This window comes from Phlebotomus argentipes, unplaced genomic scaffold (assembly GCF_947086385.1).
Source record: "Phlebotomus argentipes unplaced genomic scaffold, Phlebotomus argentipes genome assembly scaffold_18, whole genome shotgun sequence".
Lineage (NCBI taxonomy): Eukaryota > Metazoa > Arthropoda > Insecta > Diptera > Psychodidae > Phlebotomus > Phlebotomus argentipes.
The window spans coordinates 7,423,313-7,438,363 of record NW_026776177.1 but is presented as its reverse complement, the minus strand read 5'-3'; the positions used below and the strand labels follow the sequence as shown (position 1 = coordinate 7,438,363).

The 15,051-nt window shown below is 41.7% G+C and overlaps 6 protein-coding genes across 13 annotated transcripts in view; 5 read left to right on the top strand and 1 right to left on the bottom strand.

Moving 5' to 3' along the window:
* The window catches only part of LOC132260547 (basic helix-loop-helix ARNT-like protein 1), a 39,599-nt gene extending 36,828 nt beyond the window's left edge, over positions 1 to 2,771 (top strand). For all 6 annotated transcript variants that reach the window (XM_059758748.1, XM_059758745.1, XM_059758747.1 and 3 more), the window contains 2 exons: positions 402 to 529; positions 1,337 to 2,771. In XM_059758748.1, coding sequence (XP_059614731.1) covers positions 402 to 529; positions 1,337 to 1,522 — 314 coding nt within the window. In that variant the 3' untranslated portion in view covers positions 1,523 to 2,771. The remainder of the gene's footprint in view (positions 1 to 401; positions 530 to 1,336) is intronic.
* Positions 2,772 to 2,916: 145 nt separating this feature from the next.
* On the bottom strand, positions 2,917 to 7,336 carry LOC132260548 (JNK-interacting protein 1). The gene is made up of 5 exons (XM_059758749.1): positions 7,221 to 7,336; positions 6,775 to 7,082; positions 5,055 to 5,772; positions 3,980 to 4,087; positions 2,917 to 3,915 (listed from the first exon to the last, which is right to left on the bottom strand). The coding sequence occupies exons 1-5, from the start codon at positions 7,301 to 7,303 to the stop codon at positions 3,843 to 3,845; spliced, it is 1,290 nt and encodes a 429-aa protein (XP_059614732.1). The 5' UTR covers positions 7,304 to 7,336; the 3' UTR covers positions 2,917 to 3,842.
* Positions 7,337 to 7,607: 271 nt separating this feature from the next.
* Positions 7,608 to 8,674, top strand: LOC132260010 (uncharacterized). Its single transcript, XM_059757906.1, has 6 exons — positions 7,608 to 7,708; positions 7,769 to 7,822; positions 7,885 to 7,944; positions 8,260 to 8,310; positions 8,371 to 8,442; positions 8,501 to 8,674. The coding sequence occupies exons 1-6, from the start codon at positions 7,642 to 7,644 to the stop codon at positions 8,551 to 8,553; spliced, it is 357 nt and encodes a 118-aa protein (XP_059613889.1). The 5' UTR covers positions 7,608 to 7,641; the 3' UTR covers positions 8,554 to 8,674.
* A 228-nt stretch (positions 8,675 to 8,902) lies between these two features.
* On the top strand, positions 8,903 to 9,964 carry LOC132260256 (uncharacterized). Of its 2 annotated transcripts, XM_059758259.1 has the most exons (6): positions 8,903 to 8,974; positions 9,032 to 9,100; positions 9,173 to 9,253; positions 9,565 to 9,615; positions 9,687 to 9,728; positions 9,816 to 9,964. In XM_059758259.1, exons 1-6 carry the CDS (start codon positions 8,908 to 8,910, stop codon positions 9,854 to 9,856), a joined length of 351 nt encoding a protein of 116 aa, XP_059614242.1. In that variant the 5' UTR covers positions 8,903 to 8,907; the 3' UTR covers positions 9,857 to 9,964. The 2 variants fall into 2 exon arrangements, with proteins under 2 accessions (XP_059614242.1, XP_059614241.1); XM_059758258.1 differs by having other exon boundaries at positions 9,687 to 9,964.
* Positions 9,965 to 11,735: 1,771 nt separating this feature from the next.
* LOC132259495 (tryptophan 5-hydroxylase 1) lies at positions 11,736 to 14,449 on the top strand. The gene is made up of 5 exons (XM_059757156.1): positions 11,736 to 12,162; positions 12,985 to 13,150; positions 13,212 to 13,738; positions 13,792 to 14,174; positions 14,235 to 14,449. Exons 1-5 carry the CDS (start codon positions 11,736 to 11,738, stop codon positions 14,355 to 14,357), a joined length of 1,626 nt encoding a protein of 541 aa, XP_059613139.1. The 3' UTR covers positions 14,358 to 14,449.
* Positions 14,450 to 14,646: 197 nt separating this feature from the next.
* Positions 14,647 to 15,051, top strand: part of LOC132260411 (protein bric-a-brac 2-like) — a 109,509-nt gene continuing 109,104 nt past the window's right edge. For both annotated transcript variants that reach the window (XM_059758488.1, XM_059758486.1), the window contains exon 1: positions 14,647 to 14,837. The gene's annotated coding sequence lies outside the window, so the exon portion shown is untranslated. The remainder of the gene's footprint in view (positions 14,838 to 15,051) is intronic.

The following is a 15,051-nucleotide window of genomic DNA, read 5'->3' as shown; positions in this document are numbered from 1 at the left end:
TTTTAAGCACAAGAATGTTCTAAGCTCTAGTTGAATTCTAAGATTTTCATTAGCGAAATTGGTTAAATGTCAAAAGACGATTTAATTATTCTAAAAACAGCTGAGAGACTTTAATTTATTGGTAGTTTGTAATTGTATGCAAATTGCTAAATAACTATTAGAAATCAAATGCCTTTGTGAATCATAACATTGAAATCACACTTTGGCAAAATCCTGATGAACACTTTAGACTGAAATTCTCTTTCATCGAAATTGTTAGAAACACATTATTCAAAGTGGTGAAAGAGTCTGAAGAAAGCCATAATAAATATGACTTTTCCTTCAAAGTCTCTCTAAAAACCAATAAAAATGCAACACTAAAGCAGTGCAAATACGGATCTAATTGCTTCACTTGCTTGCAGATCTGGCTCAGGAGCTGCCCAGCTCCTTTAAGGCGCTGGATCAGTCGCTGATGAAGATTGAAGATGCCCTGAGAGAACAGCGTTATCCCATCTCTGCATCAAATACTCATCAACTCGAGGAAATTATCGTAAGGGTGGAGAATTCGTGAATTGTGACGCTTTTATCAAGTTAAATATTTTATTGAGTGTGGGAGAAAAATGTGAAAGCGGGAGGAAAAAAAGGAAGGATAAAGCGTTGACGGTGATTTTGTCTCGCGGGATTTCGCGTCACATACAATATTTCTCGAATTATACGGGAAACAGTATCAATCTTGAGCCCGTGCAACTTTCCCTTTTCTGTTCTCACGGGGATTGCGCGAGCGGGTGTTTTATAATTTTGGCGGCAAAAGGGCGGCGCAAGTTTTCTGGTGCGGCGAAGTTTGTGACACTTTTCAGGTCAATTTTGTGTTTTTGTTTTCTGGAGTAAAATAAATCACCATTGAGTCTCGGCGTGATTTATTGTGACAAGGAAAGGCGCTGCGGTGAATAATAAATGGTCAATTTTGGGGATGAGATAAATTTAATATGAAAAAGCCTAATAAAAAAACAGAATACGATTCGATTGGATCTGTTTTCACTGGCGAAGACCAATGAATTTTAATGCTTTTTGAGATGTGTTTTCACATCAATTTTGCACTCATTTCCTTAGGTTTCATTGCTAATATAAATCGTTAACGATTGTGAAATTCGGGGCGATATTTTCCATTGTGATAATTGGTCAGAAAATGTTATTAAAATTGGTGGGATAAAAAAACATGGTGGGGGAAATAAAATTTATGTTGATTGACATTGTTTGATGTTTTATAATTACATATTTCTCTATCATTAGATAAATTGTGTAATTTGTGTCCTTAAGTAAACAAATTGAGAAACTAATTCATTTCCGTTTGCCACAGGAGGAGCACCAAGAACAAAGGGAGATTCTGCAGTCGATTCAGCAGGAGTTCCACTCGAGAATGAGCGAAAGCCGCCCTTTGCCAGCCTCTTCGGATGCCCAAGCGGACGCCGGCGGTTCGATTGTATACAGAAGAATCAGCGGCGGCGGGAGTAGCGGCGGCAGTGATATTGGCAGTGGCAAATGATAGAGAGCAGAGTTTGCGTGGCGCGCGGGAGATGAAAAATACCTCGTTAGAAGTCAACCTAAGCAGATTTAGATAAAATTCACTCGGTTATTTATTTTACTGAAGAAAGAAAGAAAGAAGGAAGAACTCCTTATTGCAGTGGCGTTGAGGGGATATTTCAATTTTTATCGTGTTGAGAGTTTTATTTTTTATCAATTTAGAATATAAGATCTCGTGAGGAGAAATTGTAACTATTATTATTTGTTTTCAATCAGAATGATTTAGTGGTGTCTATTTTACGATATATTCACTGTATTAATCAGCGGAATAAGATTATTTAGTGAGACAGACAGAGAGAGAAATGAGAGAAAATCTACAAATTTTGTGGTGGATAAGTTGAGTAATTATTACAATTAGATATTCGCGAGAGAGAGTCTTAAAAGTCTCCACAAAAAGTACAATAAGAGAAAAGGGGAGAAAAGGAAATAAGAGAAAAAGGAAGAGGAGGAAAACTACTATATTGGACTTTAGATTAAGGTTTTAAGAAAAAAAAAATGCATTGACGACAAAATGAAAATACACAAATTTTTTTAGAATTAATGACAAAAAAACAATTCAATATTCACGTTTTAAACTACACAAGAAAAAGAGAATCATTTTAGTAGGTAAAAAAGCATAAAAAGCAGAGAATGTAGAAAAAAAATGAGTGAAAAAATCGGTATTACTATTTTTATAAATCTGATACAGAAATTTTACTAATATTTAGTAATTGAGATGAAAATGCAACACAAATATTTCCATACAACACTTTTACAACATGACGAAGAGGTAAAAGAGAGAAAGAGAAAACACGTGAAAACAATTAAACGACAGTGAATGATTTCGAAGGAAAATTGATGCTTTTGCATTGACAGCATAACATTCCATAGAAAGTTTTTTCGGGGTTATAGAGAAAATAAAAGGGAAAATATGTAATTTTCGTGGACGTTTCTTTTCTGATGAAAACAAAAAAGGCTCAAGCAAAAAAAGGAGTTGTAGTTTGAAGAGGCGATTAGATGTAAAAGTAGCTGATAAAGTAGTTGTTGTTCTGAGGTAAATAACAGAAGGATAAATAAAAAAAAATGTTGACATAGTGATGAAAATTGTGTAAAATTTAAAGGTTTCTCAGTGTGCATTTTAACTGGCCAACGAAAATATATATTGAAGAAAAGAATCACATTTCTCATCTTCTTGCATTTTTTCCTAATTATACAAAAAAAAAAGAAAGAAAGATAGAGTGAGAGAAAAAAGTAGCGAAACAGATGAATATTTTTCAGACAAACTTTGAAAAGTTAATAATAAAAAAAGAAAACCAAGATGATGATGTTGTGTTGTAAACAATTTGATGAGGAAATACGAGAAGAGATATTTTAGTAAAAAAAAAAGAATATTCATATACACGCAGATTGAAAAAAAAGAAGAAATAAATGGATATTTTCCTCCGCAAAAAAAGAGATGTATGTAATTGTACGAAATTGCAAAGACTGCGATCAGTTAATTACTTATTTTAGTGGAAAAATCAAGAAAATTTAATTGTTGGAAAACAAAAAGTAGCGGAAATTGCGTTAAAGTGTAGTTGGAGGAAATATTGTGAAAATGAAAAGAGAAAAAAATACTATAAATTATCAGTGAAGAGAGAGAAAAGTGTAGAAAAGGGAAAAAGAAAATATATTTAAATGTCCAATAATGAAGAAAAACACCATTAATGTTTCCATTTTCGCTTCTTTTTACATTTATTTATTCCTTTTTTTTCCACCTCCCACATTTAATACATATTGAGATTGCAACAATTGTTAAGTGTGTCTGTTGTCGTCCAGAAAAGTCACTTGAAAAGGAAGGGACTTCGCCTGCGATATGAAAATACTCTGAAAAAATCATCTATTTGCTCTCTTTCTCTCCATTCAAAGAGTTTTTTTTTTTATTTTCCTCCATTATTGTAATGTGTTTTTCCCCCGAGGCTTCTATATGTAACGTATTTTTCTTGCCCACGTTTAGCACCCAACATTAAATATTTATTCTGTGATTTTTCTTTATTAGAGATTACTTGAGAGAGCTTTTTATAAGTTTAAACCTCAAAATTGTATTGTTCTTCAAAGAGGATAATTTTTGTTAGAGAGCGATGGTGATAAAAATTTAAGCGCTTCTCACAAGCATCTTGCTTGTCCTTTTTGTCCCTTCAAAACTACGCAATATCTATAACTAATTCCTCTACATCCCTTTGCTATATACTTGTTATTTACACAGTGATGATTATAATCAGGACACTCTCTCTCTCTCGTCCTCTGGTGTCCAGCCATCAGTCCTACTCAATGTAGATGTCCTCGATTGGATATGCCGTCTCGATGAACTTCTGGTAGAAGCGCTGGAAAGCGCGCCTGCAAGCAAAGACACACGCGTTAGTGGGAAAGGTCGCTGGGGAGTGGAAAAATGAATTATTACCCAACAGCTTCCGCCACGGGACGCGTGGATTCGTGGCCCCTGAAGACGTGACATGCGAATCTCTGCACTGTTGGGTGCTTGGTGATGAAGCCAATATAGCGATTGTCTCTGCACAGACAATAATAAATGATTAGAATGCCTCCGGGGATTATTTTAACGCTACTTTATGGCCACTCTGTGGCTTCCTTTCGCCCCTCACAGACTGTCACTGATGAATTTTAATTTTGCCCATCAACTCGATATCTCGCCACTCTTCTTTCCCAGACTCCCACAGAATCGATGCTGGCTGAATTTAATAGCTGCCGGATTTACTGGGGATATTCGGGCACATTAAGTGAGTGATGTTTTGCGCTGGCCTTTTATGGCGATTTCCTCATTTTTCGCGTGAAAATTGCAGATAATTCAGAAGTACTGCGAGACTCACAATCGAGAAGGTTCCAGATAGACGAATTTATTTGCTCCTTATTGCTCTAGAAGCCATAATTCCGCATGAGAGAAAATGAGTTTCTTTCAAAGCATGAAAGAGTGCCAAATGATCGAGGATTAAGAGAGAAATTGTGTCTCTCAATTCGTTTCTTTAATCTCATAAAAAGAAGGAAAAGAAATTCGTCAAATGAAGAAATGCTGCAAAATTATTAATTGAAGGAAGAAGAAGTGTTCTTGTTTTGTTAATAATCCTTATTTTTTCTCCCCGAAAGAGAAATTCAACTTGATTTTACAATTATGAATGTTTAATACGATAGAAAACAGCATGTTGAAAAGGATAAAAGAGAAATTTCACGGAAGCCACGCCCACTCGGATGCTCCGCCTCATAAAACCGCCACGTTTCCTACTTGTTCCTTTACATATTTCATGAGCAAATGTCAGGAATGATTTATTATTTCCCTCTTTCACTTAATGAATTCCCTTTTAAATCCTCTGTGAAATCCTTCTTCTCGCCTTTCACGCCATTTCAATGGATCTAATCTTCTGCGAAGCCCTTAAACGCACATTGTGGCGATAGTATTGATTTCCCAGCGTCCTCCCGTGATTTCTGCGGCGCGCACGACAGTGAGGAGCGAAATGTGCACTCACCTCGGGTCGAAGGAGATGAAAGAGACGTTCTTGAGCGAGTAGAAGAAGTCCATGTGCGGCCCCTTGCGGTCCGGCGGGCGCGCGCGCTCCAGCATCCGCAGCCCCTGGTCGCTGACCTCGAGGATGCACGGCTGCGCCTGTGGCGAGTCGCCGGAGCGCGCCAGGATCTTCCGCACGGCCTGGCACACGACGCCCGTGCCCTTGTGCGCCAGCGTCTCCACGGAGCCTAGGTAGCCGAGCAGGTAACGCTCGCGCTTGGCCTGCTGCGCGCCCGGATCGAAGTCATTGTACTCCAGGTCCACGGCGTACGCCGACGGGAAGATGCCGTGGCGGCCGGTGCGCAGGTTCACGCCCTCGCACCACAGGTCGTCCGCCTCCTTCTCCACGTACACGGCGTCGCCGATCTCCAGCTCGATCTCGTCGTGGTGGCGAGGCAGGAACTTGTGCAGCGCCCGGTGCGTGGCCTCCAGCAGTTCCAGCCGCGAGTAGAGCGTGCCGCCAGCGGGTGGCGGTGACATGCTCTTGAAGTCGGTGGGCGAGTGCGCCGTGGAGTGGCCGCTGTCCACGTCGCCGAGGCTGTGCAGGCGCTCGCTGTCCGGGCTCGAGTCCTCGTCCAGCAGATAGCCGCACTTCAGCGCCAGCACCGAACGCTGCCCGGCCGTCTTCATGCCCAGCTCGTCTGCCAGCGACGTCTGGCTGCACATTACCATGATGGAAGCTGCAACGGTAGATTCATTGAACGCCGGTTACGATTAGAAAAACAATATGACGCCCTTCCTTTGGTGAAGGACCTTGTGAAGGACTTTAGATGAGATTACCGAATTAATCTGGATTGTTACTGTAATGCCACGGATAATAAAGCAAAATTGCATTTTATCTCTTTAATTGCTTAACAAATTTCCCGTTTATCACAATTTTAAAATCGACTGTCTAAGGACGAATTAGTTTATATCAGTCCTATTTACCCCCTAAAATTGTATTGGAAAAGGAAATTGTGCGTATTTAGTATCGATAAGTGTCGATAAATACAACCAGTTCAACGTAAATAAAAGCATGTTTAGAGGAAAAATGCGTCATGCTTCTGACTCATGATTTTGAACATCTAAAATGCACATTATAAGATTTTATGCAGATAATATTACGTCTAATAAATCTATGGTAATGCTTTTGCATATATTTTTTAAGTTTCTGCAAGTCTAATTAGTATTGTGAAAACTTTAGTTAAAGATTTGAATTCTAAATGAAGAAAGACTCGAGTTTTCTCGTGTGGAAAATTATTAGAAGAGTTTCTGGACAAGATTGAAGTTGAAGAGATTTCAAAGAAATTTAGTGGATAAATTTGATAGAATAACAGTCATGAAAATACACGAAATTAGATATGAATTTTTTATAAGCATTTCAGCTGAAATCATGTTGTTTTTTTCCTTGGAAAATTGTATTAAGAAGTCATGTGACAACATCAATGAGTCTTCCTTAGGCCATCTTTTCTCCTTACTGTAAAGTGTTTGCGGGCACTTTAATGCCTTTTCAGCGCGACTTTAGAGTTTGTACAAAACGAGAAGCCTTTTCTTCGTCATCGGATTTGACGTCATGGAAAGAACACTTGTTATAAATCCTCATTCCGCCGTTCTTCGTTCAGGTGATTTCGATATTTCATGCGAGATAAATGTGGGCTTTAACTCGATTTATCGCCTTCGCACAGCTATTTTTGGCCACTCACATTTCTTGTTTTTGGGTATTTCCGGAAGCTTTCGTCGGCGCCGCTCTGTGCTGCCAGACATGAAGGGAAGGGAGTTAGTCCTGGCCAGTACCGGCGCCTGCAGCGTCTGAGTCCGCAGCCCGTCGCCAATCTCGTCGTCCTCGGCGCCACTGCTCAGCGCGATCTGCTGGCCCAGGAATCCTCCGTCCGCGCTGCTCTTGTGTGGCGTCGCTGCTCGCGGATCCGCGCCGCCCTCCTCGCAATCCGACGCGCTGGAGTCGCTCTTGGGCGACGGCGATGGCTCGCCATCGTCCAGGCCAGGAACTAGTCTGCAAGATTCCAAGACATTTCGTCAGCTGCACAGAAATCCTTGGCAAAGTCCGCCCAACTCTTCACTCTTCCAGAGCAGCTGTGCACTGGAAATCACACCAGAATCCCGCCCAGGAGCGCTTAAAGAGCGAACTTACGAGTAGAATTGAGCTGGAGTCTTGAGGTGGTTCGGGAAGTGCTCAAAAATCTGGCGAAACTCCTCAAACTCCGTGTCTGCCATTTTCACTACACACGTTCCTTTTTAGAGCAAATATCGATTTTCCACGCTCTCGTCAGATTTCCGCCCCTCTTCGTTTGGGGACTGAGTGCTAGAATTTCAACCCCTCTTCGAAAAGGGTGCGTCGGCACAACAGCGCAGCAAATTGCGCTGTTTGCGTTCAAATGTGTTTTCCAAACGGATTTCCAGGAAACTCACTAAAGAGCAGAAATGTTAGTGAGAAATGAACAGTTTTTTTTTATTTATTTTCAAAACACGATTCACGACAAACGAGCTTTATTTCCACGAAATAATTTCCTTTGATGTTTAGTGAGAATTATAATTTCAGTCACTATTTGAAAATGGCACAATTTGGTTCTGCTGGAATTCGCTCAATTTTCCTCCTTCTTCTGGTTTTCCAGATCTTCGGTATATTTTCTTAACTTGAGTTTGAGTGTGTGAATAAATTGAGATTTCTCTTTATTCTAGCTTCTTCGACAGCGCTAATAGAGGAAGCTAGAGCTTTGGCAAGTCAAGTTGAAAGTATGCATTATTTCCATATGTTTGAGTATGTTTTATATATATTTTATTTTTGTATTTCGAAGGTGTTGTGACAGGTCTTATTGCTGCGCTAAAAACGGTAATGGACACCCTAAATAATACACGTAAGTTGAGAATTTTATACTATATTAAAATGTACGTCTGCAATTCACAAGATTCGACTCAATCTATCACAGCAAAGAATTTTTTTGTATAATCGAAGTGTTTATAAAAAGTTAGAAATGTTAGATAGTTACAGCTTTTACACATGAAAAATAATATCTGCATTATATATCGTTTATTCCAGTTTAAAGAATTGATTTTGCCTAGTGTGAAAGGTCTGAGACTTTGTTTGAGAATTATTATTGATAATAGCAAATTAATTATTAGCTTCATCTCAAGTCATACGACTGACTATTGTTTTTCTTGATCTCTTTCAGTTTCTCCGATAATAATATCAGCACTTAATGCAGTTTTGGCTCCATTCGGAAGTACGCAATGAGATTGTCTTTAAGCCTTATGATAATGTTAATTTGTTTCATTCTCTGCAGTGGGTGTGACGGAGTTTTCAGAACTGGTGAAAAACTTAGTATCTACGTTAACAGCACTTTTGGGCGGTTTAGGCAAGTTGTTGTAGATTCATATCAAGCACACAGTCTTTTACAATATAGCAATTTCTAGGCCTGAATCCTCTTGTCCAAGGATTGTCTAACTTTGGAATTTCATTTGCATGAGCTGCCCAAAATACTTACAGGACCTGAAAATGGCGCAATAATTAAACCGGATTTCTGACGTGAAAATATAAATTTAGATTGTCGAAAACCAACATTGATGAATAAAAGTGTTAAAGTTGCATTTTTTTTTCTTTTCGCTACCACAAAAATTCCCTTCCTGCGTAGCTTAAGTACTCTGATTAGTTTCTGAGTCAGTGAATTTCTTAGTAATTCATTAGCCAACAGTTGGCAACGGAACGATTTTTCTACCCGTAACACGATTCACGACATTCGAGGTTTCCAATCACGAAAGAATTTGTTATAATCGAGCTTCAAGAGTTTAGTGAGAATTGCAATTTCAGTTACAAGTTGAAAATGGCACGTCTCGGTTCTGCTGAAATTTGTTTAATTGTCCTTCTTTCCCTGTTTTTCCAGATATTCGGTACACTTTCTTTGAGTCACTTAAATTGAGTTTTGGTGACATTTTATTCATTTCCAGCTCCTGTGACGGCATTTTTGGATAAACTGGGCATTGGAAATATTGGTACTTCTTTGAGCCAAGTTCAAGGTATATTTCTTTATAGTTTATGTTAAAGAATGAACAAAAAATATGCGTTGTTTTGTTCTTCATACTTCAAAGGTGGCACAACAATTGCAACTATTGTACTCCAAAAAATCGTTGAAGCGATAATGAAATTAGTCGACGTCTTGTCTGATTCGTGTGAGTTTCAGAATATTGTTCTAAATATAAAGTTGAATTTGCTTTTCTAATGGTGAAAACACAGCATTTGTAATTTGTAATTTGTCCACGATCATCTCTTTCTTCCCCACGCGTATCGTGTATTTTCCTTCCTACTCGCACAGTGGCTGTCTCGACATGTCAGAGTCAGACGCTGACAGAGTAGGAAGGAAAATACACGAAACGCGAGGGGAAGAAAGAGATGATCGTGGACAAATTACAAATTACAAATGCTGTGTTTTCACCATAAAAAACCGTGTTGAATAATATCCGTTTTTCTAATTTTTTTTCAGTTTCTGCAGCAATTTTGTCTGCACTTGAAGCCATTTTTAATGCATTTGGACGTACGCAAATAAATCATTTCTTAACATTTCACATACTGTTAATAACTTATTTTCTTTCTTATTCCTCGCAGTTACTGTGGCGCAATTAGTTACAACGTTGCAGGGAATAGCCGGTATGATAGAAATGATATTATCTTTAGGCAAGTTTGAGTATTTCATTGATTATTATGGATTTTACAAGCTATTTCTTATACAAATAGGCCAAATGGGCATTGAGGGTCTTCTGTCACAATTCACATGAGTTATTTGGCATCTTTCGGACAATAAAATCTGGACTTCTGACGTGGAAATCTTAAGAAATAATATTGTCAAGAGTCGAGAATAACTAATAAATGTGTATAAAAATGCATTGGATTTTTTACAGCCACAAATTCACAGAAATAAGGAAGGAAGACTAGAAGGAAAGCATTGTAGGCAATCATAAAGAATTAGCAACTGAGTAATTTCTTTTTCGTTCAAAAACACGACAAACGGGCTTTATGGCCACGAAATAATTTGTCTTCACTTTTAGTTAGATTTACAATTCAAAGAAGGAAACATTTTTAGTCACAAGTTCACAGTTTATTCATTATGTCGGAGTCTCAAATCAACATTGATCAATAAAAGTGCATCTTATTTGTCTTCCTTGTGCAAAATATTGCCTATTGAGGAGCTTCTTGAGAATGCAAGGAATTCTCTCGTTGCCTTCTGTAAACAATTTGATTGATTTTACGCAGCATTCAGTGCGACGCTGAAAGGCACGAGTCTTCGTGGCTCCGCAGCTCGTCTGCTCACTTTCCTCGTCCGTGAATCCTTTTCTCAGCCTCTTAACCCAGTTTGCGAGGTGCGTTGGCGGCCGAGCAAATGTTGCCAGCATCCTCAGCGCCTCTGATAAGGAGACAATGACGAGAGATGTTCTATTTCGGGCGCCCAAATGCGGGCGCTCAAAGAGATTCTGTGGCGCGACACTCGACGGTCCGTTGGCCACAGAGAAAGACTCCAGCGTGCATTTCCCCACAATTGGGCGAGCAATCTTATCTACAGCTGAGATTATGTACATAAATTTGCGGTATTTGGGCATCTTGGCTCGCAAGATTGCCAGGAAGATTGATTTCTGGAAGGATCGTTAGAATTTAGTAAAGGTTATGTGAATTATTCCTAACGATTTTGACACATTATGAATGCTCTTAAATAGAATTATCTCAATAAATATAATTCACAGAGAGAAAAATGTCATTTCAATGGAATTTTCTTTGAACTCTTTCGTTAATTTCAATCAAATTCATATTTTTACAATGTTTTTTTTATGAAAATGTATCAAAATCTCAAAACTGGGACAACAAGAGAACTCCAAGGAAAGAATTCAACTCAAGGAAGGACAAAGACTAAAAGTCAAGATGCGAATTTTGCAACAATTTTCAGACTCACTGCAAATGCTTAACCCTTTTTCTCGAGCACTCTGCTAATAAATCCACCTCTATTCCTTCGTCTCCTTCCCACCCTTGCGCTGTGATAAATGCGTTGATGGCATTTGCCATGTATATATGCGAGGGTGAAGAGCTGCCCGTTAAGAAAATTAAATACAGCTCTTATCCATTTGATAGTTGAATTGATTCTCGTGTAAGTGAAACACTCGATGAATCTCTTTTGGGGAAGAAATCCACCCACGCTTCGTCCACCTTTCTCACTGCGGAATAAATTTCCACCGCAGCCTTTTTCCTCAAGGGAGAGGATTTCCTTGTCTCTATATTGCACGATATTGAGATTCGCCAGGAAAGTTCCTTTGAGCTCTGCTTCGCTACAGATATCGCTGCACTGAGAGGAATTTTTTTGGCAGAAGTGCAGCGATCTTGATGTGGAAATTGCGTCCTGAAATCCTTGATGTTGCGTGGGAATTTTCTCTCAGTGCTGTGGCAGAAGAGGAGGAAGAATGTCCTCTCGAGGAGGAACTTTTGTGCCCGTTTGCAGAAGAATGGTGTTTAAATAATATCCTGACTTTCCTCTGATTCAGCCAATCACGGCGCCGCGCGTGACGTCGGCGATGCCATCACGAGATGCGCGCCTGAGTGGCGGTATAAAAGAAGCGCCTCGGCCGAGACTCCAGTTCAGTCGCGGGAGAGGAGCGCACAGAGCACAGAGCGATGAGTGGGTCCGGAAAGGGGCTTCTGGGGCTGTGGCTGTACCGAAGCGGTGAGCAGGAGTGGGCCGTGAAGGAGGGTAGCCCGCTTCACCGCCGCCGCGATTTCGCGAAGAAGGAGCCCGCGGGCAACTCGGCGTCGCCGGGCGACAGGACGTGCATCATGTTCACGCTGAAGAACCAGGTGGGCGGCCTGGCGCGAGCGCTGCAGGTGTTCCAGGAGCTGGGCATCAACGTCCTGCACCTGGAGCTGCAGAATAAGGATGCCGTGAAGGAGCAGGCCGACGTGCTGGTGGACATCGAGTGCGACTCCAAGCACCTGGACCACGTCATCCGGATGCTGAAGCGCGAGGTGCAGTCCGTGAACCAGGTGAATGCGTCGTCGGAGGAGTTTCCGCCGCCGACGCCGCTCTCCGCCTGCACGAGCTTCGGTGAGTGGAAATTTACCTGGTGAACTTGACTCTGTGGCTTTGCGGTAGGAGATTGGTAATGAAGAGAGACAAGTTTGCGAAAGCAATTCGGGTGCGAGAAAGTGTTTGGAGGTGAAGAAAACCCCGAAGACAATTAACAAGTTAGGGGATTAGAATTGATAAAGTTCCCGACGGCGAAATTCACTTGACGCTTCATTCGGAAATCTCACATTAAATTTCAATGTTCAAAAGAATAGTAAATAATTTAATTGGCTTAAGTTTAAAATCAGTTTGTGCACTAGAAGCAAAGGTTTGGTTGTAAAAGTACAGAAGACTTTAAACATCGCTAAATCGCCTAAGTAATTTTCGGCGGAAGGAATAAATCATTTTAAATATAAGAAAAGGGTTGATAAAATAAATTTTTGGACATTTGAATTTCGTCTGAAAACAATCAAAGTGGAATGTAAAAAAATAGTTCAGTAAAATCAAAACAAGTGATAAATCAAAGAAAAAGTGAAATAATTGTTCTGAAGTCCTTAAAATCGTTAGAGTAGTTTTCAGTACACAATATTTATTTTTATAGCTCAATCCATCAATCACTGCACGTCTTAATGAATCAGCCTTGCCACTCATAATTCACTTTATGATTCATTAAAGTTATACGACAGCAAGTCCTCTCAATATTGTCTCAGCAAGGAAGAGCTGCACTTGCAAATGAAATGCTCGTTTATTGAATTTCTGCAAAATCGAGTATAAATAAACTTCTGTATTCCAATTTATCCCGCTTGATTTCGGAGAGACAAATTGAATTTAGGCGCTTCATTAGTTGCCTCTTGTTGCCAGATTTTGGCGAAATGCACTGGTTTCCAAGGAAGATTTCCGACTTGGACAAGGCGCAGAATGTGCTGATGTACGGCTCGGATTTGGACGCGGATCATCCTGGCTTCAAGGATCCAGTGTACAGGAAAAGGCGCGAGCAATTCGCCGCCATTGCGCAATCCTACAAGCAGTGAGTCACTTTGGGTCTGCCAAATCACCCTCAAAGCCTACTTTGGTGTATCTTGTTGCAGCGGTCAACCTATCCCGAAGATTCAATACACCGAGGAGGAGATCCGGACGTGGGGCACCGTCTTCCGGGAGCTGCACCGACTCTACATTCTGCACGCTGTTCCGGAGTACATGGAGAACTGGCCGGCCCTCGTTAAGTACTGCGGCTATCGCGAGGACAACCTGCCACAGTTGCAGGACGTCAGCGCATTCCTGAAGCGCAAGACTGGCTTTCAGTTGCGACCTGTGGCAGGATACTTGAGTCCAAGGGATTTCCTCTCCGGACTCGCTTTCAGAGTCTTTCACTGCACTCAGTACATTCGGCACTCTTCGGATCCCTTCTACACTCCTGAGCCTGATTGCTGTCACGAGTTGCTGGGTCATATGCCACTGCTGGCCTGCTCCAGCTTCGCGCAGTTCTCGCAAGAGATCGGACTCGCTTCGTTGGGCGCGTCAGATGACGACATCGACAAGCTGGCGACGCTGTACTTCTTCACTGTTGAGTTCGGCCTCTGTCGCCAGCCCGATAACAGCTTCAAGGTCTTCGGAGGTAGGTTTGTGTAGACTTCATTGCAGGATCAGGTGATTAAAATCTCCTTGCAGCCGGCTTGCTGTCCTCCGTTGCTGAGCTGCAGCACGCCATCACGACAAAGGCCAAGATCAAGAGATTCGATCCAGACGAGACTTGTCGCGAGGAGTGCATCATTACATCCTATCAGAATGCGTACTACTACACAGACTCCTTCGAAGAGGCTAAGGACAAGATGAGAAAATTCGCAGAAACCATCCAGCGTCCTTTCGGTGTCCGCTACAACCCTTACACGCAGAGCGTTGACGTCCTGTCCAATGCCCAGAAGATCACAGCGCTCATCAGCGAGCTTCGCGGGGATATCAGCATTGTATCCTCTGCTCTGAGGAAGATCTCGGCACAGGACGCCAACTTAGACGTGCAGTCTATCGCAGAAATGCTGCAGACCAATATAAATGCAAGTCCTTTAATGAAATTTAAATGGTGAAAAGATTTAAGGACATTTTTGTCGTTTCAGGTATGTGAAAAGAGTCCCATGATAAGTCCTGATCGGAGTTCTGATAGCTCGCAAGAGGAGAAAGTGACGAAGGACGGCAGTCGCCATCGAGAGGACAATAATGAGGAAATTGTAGACAAGTAGACCAATTTATGGGACCAAAGATGTTTTCCTTCTCTGGATGTTAAGTGTGTAAAAGTATCCGTAGATGATCAATAAAGACATTGTCAGCAGAAAATCGCCAGCATCCTTGACGGGACATTTCGCACGACACTCCGACGCGTGGGCAGAACGCGCGGTCAGTCTCGCTGTGGCCGCGCACTTCGACCGGCCGCCACCGGCTCACAACTCTGGCGCCACGATGCACTCTCGTGTCGTCCCTGTCGCACCACCGTCCGCGGCACCCCGTCTCTTTCGCGCCGTCCTCCATTACATTCCTGTTCCAGTGCTGAGCATCGCGATGCGGGCGTAATCGGTGGAATTTTCCCCAGGAAAAGCCGTGAAAAAGAGTGCCTTCTGAGTGCCCGTGCTCGTGCGTGGCGTGATTCGTGTGTGCCGTGAAGTGTCTTCTCCTCGTGCAGCGACGACGCCTACCTGTTTACCTTTTTTGTGCGGTCAAAACAAGTGAGTGCAACCTTTCAGGTACATTTAGGCCCCTCGCGCGACCCTTGCACCCCATTCCGACGCACTTCTCGGAACGCTGCACTCTCCCTGATCACCCTGGCGAGCGTCTGTGGCCCCCTGTGGGCCGTGGCGCTGCCCAGAGCCCCGGAATTGTTGCAAAACGGCGAAAGGTGCAGGGTTCATTGAAATGTCACGGCAACCTGTGGATTCTTGT

Bases quoted from the DNA above. Each gene is read 5' to 3' on its own strand.
- LOC132260548 (XM_059758749.1), bottom strand. From the start codon at position 7,303: ATGGCAGACACGGAGTTTGAGGAGTTTCGCCAGATTTTTGAGCACTTC. The intron at 7,083-7,220 runs GTAAGTTCGCTC...GGAATCTTGCAG, and splicing joins ACTCCAGCTCAATTCTACTC to ACTAGTTCCTGGCCTGGACG. The intron at 4,088-5,054 runs GTGAGTGCACAT...TTGTCTGTGCAG, and splicing joins TTCATCTCCTTCGACCCGAG to AGACAATCGCTATATTGGCT.
- LOC132260010 (XM_059757906.1), top strand. From the start codon at position 7,642: ATGGCACAATTTGGTTCTGCTGGAATTCGCTCAATTTTCCTCCTTCTT. The intron at 7,823-7,884 runs GTATGCATTATT...TGTATTTCGAAG, and splicing joins TTTGGCAAGTCAAGTTGAAA to GTGTTGTGACAGGTCTTATT. The intron at 7,945-8,259 runs GTAAGTTGAGAA...GATCTCTTTCAG, and splicing joins GGACACCCTAAATAATACAC to TTTCTCCGATAATAATATCA.
- LOC132260256 (XM_059758258.1), top strand. From the start codon at position 8,908: ATGGCACGTCTCGGTTCTGCTGAAATTTGTTTAATTGTCCTTCTTTCC. The intron at 8,975-9,031 runs GTACACTTTCTT...ATTCATTTCCAG, and splicing joins CCTGTTTTTCCAGATATTCG to CTCCTGTGACGGCATTTTTG. The intron at 9,101-9,172 runs GTATATTTCTTT...CATACTTCAAAG, and splicing joins TTCTTTGAGCCAAGTTCAAG to GTGGCACAACAATTGCAACT.
- LOC132259495 (XM_059757156.1), top strand. From the start codon at position 11,736: ATGAGTGGGTCCGGAAAGGGGCTTCTGGGGCTGTGGCTGTACCGAAGC. The intron at 12,163-12,984 runs GTGAGTGGAAAT...TCTTGTTGCCAG, and splicing joins CTCCGCCTGCACGAGCTTCG to ATTTTGGCGAAATGCACTGG. The intron at 14,175-14,234 runs GCAAGTCCTTTA...TTGTCGTTTCAG, and splicing joins TGCTGCAGACCAATATAAAT to GTATGTGAAAAGAGTCCCAT.